Source organism: Salvelinus sp. IW2-2015, linkage group LG22 (assembly GCF_002910315.2).
Source record: "Salvelinus sp. IW2-2015 linkage group LG22, ASM291031v2, whole genome shotgun sequence".
Lineage (NCBI taxonomy): Eukaryota > Metazoa > Chordata > Actinopteri > Salmoniformes > Salmonidae > Salvelinus > Salvelinus sp. IW2-2015.
Window position 1 is genome coordinate 9,704,980 of NC_036862.1, and position 5,336 is coordinate 9,710,315.

General features: G+C 39.4%; 1 protein-coding gene across 1 annotated transcript in view; it reads right to left on the reverse strand.

Annotated features, from left to right (window-relative positions):
• Positions 1 to 3,739, reverse strand: part of LOC111949833 (cytochrome P450 2M1) — a 41,850-nt gene extending 38,111 nt beyond the window's left edge. The window contains exon 1 of the mRNA XM_070434008.1: positions 3,345 to 3,739. Coding sequence (XP_070290109.1) covers positions 3,345 to 3,437 — 93 coding nt within the window. The 5' untranslated portion in view covers positions 3,438 to 3,739. The remainder of the gene's footprint in view (positions 1 to 3,344) is intronic.
• Positions 3,740 to 5,336: the final 1,597 nt, after the last annotated feature.

A 5,336-nucleotide genomic window follows, 5' to 3' on the forward strand; every position in this document is an offset into this window, starting at 1 on the left:
AAGCATAGACTTTCCCACCCGAGTCACACCCTGACCAAACAAACATAGAGAATAAAAGGATCTCTACGGTCAGGGCGTGACAATTATACCAGGGACGTTGGTAGACACAATGTAAGTAACCTAATTTATGTCCTTCTAATTGCCATGAATGCCTCTGGTGATCCTACAGCTATTGTATACAGCAATCATGTGCCTATTGACCAGATGTATGCTGTTGGCACTGAGGCGGTGTGCCCTAGTAGGAAGTCCACTGTGTGCAGCTCACTCTGTACTAATATAAATAACATGAGAATATCTACTTCTGCTAAACTTCCCAGTAAAGAAATGAAAACAAGCAAGCATCCAGAAAAGAGCTCAGAATAGCCCATGTTAACATATGTAGCTTAAGAAACAAAGTTAATAATAATAAAATTAATAACTTGCTCGTAACAGATGACATTCATATATATTTTTTTATATTTATTTTATTTTACCCCCTTTTCGTGGTATCCAATTGCTAGTAATTACTATCTTGTCTCATCGCTACAACTCCCGTACAGGCTCGGGAGAGACGAAGGTCGAAAGCCATGCGTCCTCCGAAACACAACCCAACCAAGCCGCACTGCTTCTTAACACAGCGCGCCTCCAACCCGGAAGCCAGCCGCACCAATGTGTCGGAGGAAACACCGTGCACCTGGCTCCCTTGGTTAGCGTGCACTGCCCCCGGCCCGCCATAGGAGTCGCTGGTGTGCGATGAGACAATGATATCCCTACCGGCCAAACCCTCCCTAACCCAGACGACGCTAGGCCAATTGTGCGTCTCCCCACGGACCTCCCGGTCGCGGCCGGCTGCGACAGAGCCTGGGCGCGAACCCAGAGTCTCAGGTGGCGCAGCTAGCGCTGCGATGCAGTGCCCTAGACCACTGCGCCACCCGGGAGGCTTGACATTCATATTTTGATTATCTCTGAAACTCACTGGGATAGTATCTTTGATGATACAGTGGTAGCAATACAAGGTTTTAGCATTTACAGAAATACAGAAATGTGAGTGGTCGAGGTGTTGCTGATTAAATTCAGAACCACATTCCTGTAAAGATTAGAGAGGATCTCATGTTAAATACTGTTGAAATAAAATGGCTACAGGTTCATCTGCCTCACCTAAAGCCCATTCTTGTGGGAAGCTGCTATAGACCACCYAGTGCTAACAGTCAGTATCTGGATAACATTTGTGAAATGCCTGATAATGTATGGTGTAAATGCAAAGAGATTTATTTCTGGGGTGATTTTAAATATTGACTGGCTTTCATCAAGCTGCGACTGGTTCAGGTTATCAGTCAACTCACCAGGGTAGTTACAAACAGCACAGGAATGAAATCATCAACATGTATTGATCAAATCATGACTAATGCTGAGAAATAGGCTTGAAAGCAGTATCTAGATCCATGGATGTAGTGAAAACATATCGTAGCCATATCTAGGAAAATCAAGTTCCAAAGGCTGGGCCTAATAAAGTGTATAAAAGGTCCAGAAAAGTTTTTAGTGATTCCTATGTTGATGTAAGAATATTTGTTGGTCCATGGTGTGCAATGAGGAGCAAACAGACGCTGCACTTGACCAAAAATCTCAAATTTGACTCAACTCTAATGAACTTATCCTCTGCAGCAGAGGTAACTCTGGTCTTCCTTTCCAGTGGCGGTCCTCAGGAGCAGGCCAGTTTTCATCAATAGCGCTTGATGGTTTTTGCGACTGCACTTGAAAAACTTTTAACGTTTTTCGGATTGACTGCACTCATGTCTTACAGTAATGATGGATTTCATTTCTGCTTGCTTATTTGAGCTGCTCTTGCCACAATATGGATTTTTTACAAATAGGGCTATATTCTGTATACCACCCCTACCTTGTCACAACACAACTGATTGGCTCACACACATTAATTAACTTTAAACAAGGCACACCTGTTAACTGAAATGCATTCCAGGTGACAACCTCATGAAGCTGGTTGAGAGAATGCCAATATTATGCAAAGCTGTCATCAAGGCAAAGTGTGGCTTCTTTGAAGAATCTCATATAAAACATATTTTTTATTTGTTTCACATTTTTTTGTTTACTACATGATTCCATGTTTTATTTCATCGTTTTGGTGTCTTCTATTATTCATCAATGTAGAAAATAGTAAAAAGAAAGAAAACCCCTGGAATGAGTAAGTGTCTCCACACGTTTAACTGGTACTGTATATCTGAATTATGAAAGACAAGCATCGTCATTTTGAATTCCGCAAAGTGAGTTTGAAACAATGTCATACTCGTTTGGACCAGACAGCATCAGACAGATGGCCTACAACTAGAGACAGAGGGGCGTTGTTTCGCTCGCTCAGATGCTTTCTCCTGTGAGATGCGTTCAGCCTCTTGCGAATTGAAGGGAAATTATGAAACACAGAGACGAAAGATTTAAAACAAAATAAATGTGTCAACATTTTTGGGAAGCCTGGCATCCCTTGGCATCCATGAATACAAGCKACTGGTTCCCAAATATATTTTACAGAAGCACCTTTTCCACAGTAATATATCAACCAGGACGTGTCTGTGTCTACTCTGTTAGACATCTGAGCATTGGAGGCCTCAGAGATAGAAATGATTTGCTTAGAAGGCACCTGATGGTTAACTAGTAAAGTTTATGGCAACCACAAATCTGTTCAACCAAAAGTTAACCTACAGTATCATGACCTCACATTATACAAAAAGTCCAAATTTGGCAAGGTGTGACGTTAATTGTTAGTATGTACTGTATTTTACGGTAGTAGTAGTAAATGCACAAAGGCTGTGGGTTTAAGACATGAAGGTCAGTCAATACCGAAAATGTCCTTGTCACAACACAACTGATTGGCTCAAACGCATTAAGAAGGAAAGAAATTCCACAAATTAATTTATGGAATCGATAGAGATATATATATATATATATATATTTTGAGAACTGAAAAAGTGTGTGTGTATATATATACATATATATATATTACAATATAATATTATACATATATATATATATACACACACACTTTTTCAGTTCTCAAATACATGCATGTAGTAAACTTTGGATGAATATTGAAACAAGAGGGGCAATTCAATAAAAATGTACAGTAGGCTGGTAACTAAGCAGTCACATGAAAATACTGAACTGCTTTGTTGCTACAATAACCAACAGAAATAATGTAAAACAATAATATCTCTAGCTACATTTAGCTTGTATGAATGAAAATATGATTTTTGCCAAGTTCTGTGGAAAGTAATTAAATTATATCCCATTCTACACCCTTATTCTATATCTTTGACATAACCTTGCAACTGATCTAGTCTAAGTATTTGACTGACCTCCATGTAGAGCTTGTATGGCGCTTTCACATCCTTGTAACAAGTTACCGAGAAAGGATCGGTGCAGGACCGAGAGGCAAACGCGAGTTGCATGTTTGCCTCGATATCCACAGTAAAATAACAAAAGCGATTACAATAGACACAAAGTTCGTCTGCAAAATATGAAGTACATCCATCTTCAGTAGAGTCGAGGACAATGATCGGCTACGGAGTTAACAGAAAAACTGATATCGGAAAGCTTTATTTGCCCTCCAATTCTGTACCGGGTCAGAGCCTTCTACTGCAAAAAGTGGGTTGAAGTTGCACAATTGTGAGTTTCATCAGGGATGATCCATTTTTGACAAGAAAGCCGAGTGACAGTGCTAATATGGGGGCGTTATATTAAGATGGACCGATTTGAACCTGGCAATGGCCCACGTCATCGAACGAAAGCGGGGAGGGAGGAGCACCTTTCTCAAATCAATTAGTTATATGCCCGCTCGGGCATGTTGTCAAACAAGGCAGCAAGGTGCATCGTTCATCTCCATAAAAACACATGTTAGAACATTCGAACTAATTTCAATGGGAAGACAAGTTTTTATCAAAAGTAATCACTTTCGCATGTGAAACACAGAAGCTGCTCATTACTCCACGTGGTTAACTACATCACCTTTGCAATCACCTTTCACCGATTTAATTCCCACAACGGGGTAACGCGGCCAGATATACAAATGCCTTAATGGAAATACATGTCCTCAATGATTTAAGGAAGAAGAGATCTTCTAATTACTAAAATGTAAATCTAGATTAGGTGGGAACATTATAGTGATGGCAGATACGCGCGTGACAACAGGTTCAACTATCGTTTTTCTCAAAGTGACAGAATCACTATACCATTTGAACAGACTAGAAGTTTGTAATGTTTAGGCTATCAAATAATATTCATTGTAGGCATGTTTTTAGTCCCATATTATTGCACTGGTATAATTTAATGGCTCAATGTTCTTCTTGATTAGGTTTATGGTGGTTGACATCCAAATACACTGAGTGCAGGGAAAATCTGATATCCCCTTGGAGGGGACAATTCATTACATTTTCTCAAGAGCAATTCCTGAGGGGGCACAAAAAGTAGTGCTGTAACACATAGTCTACGTTGTAATATGTTAAATGTATATTGAGGAACCATAATTCTAAACTGAATAATTGATAGGTACAGTAGTTAACTGAAGGGTTTAACCAACTTGTTCAAATGTTTAATCATTATATACTACTCCTAATATAGTTATAGGCAGTGCTCTCTTACAGTCCAGTATGTATGCAGGTATTCGTACTTACACTAGCAATATCAAGAAAGGCAGTAGGTAGCAATGGTATCGTACACTGTATGGGTGTAGTTTTCATAATACAATGAAATGGTGTGATCTCATCTAAAATAATCTCCATTGAGAACCATCACAAAGTTAGTCTCGTATTGAATTGACCTTTTAATTTGACTTTTTCTGATACATTTATATAGTCATTAATGTGCCACTGGCCTATCTACTACAATATTTTACAAGAACAAAGCTTAAAATAAGTACAGTTCTAAAAGCAAATAAACTACTTAATGAAAACCAATAAATCAACAAAATATCTTCAGTCAGTGTCTGCAACTCTTCAAACAGCACTATGGACAAGTATGTCGCACAAAGTATGCAATTTTAAATAAATAATATGAAATAAATAATTTGTAAGTGTAGTGTCGTGTACTGTCATGTACTAAAAACTATCTCTCTTAGGCTGCTTAGTACCCGCTATACTGCCTAGCAAGCTCTAATAGCAGTATTCGCACAGTCTACCTTGTTGACATAGGGGTTTCCGGGTGGGCAGATGTGTTTCTTTGGACGTGGCAATTGATTCAACATGCTCTTAAACTTTCCTGACTGGCCATAGAGGCAACCTAACTGAATGGACAAGAAGGGATCCGGATCAGTGGGGAGCTGAGCAGCAGCCTGTGTAATCAGATTACACAGT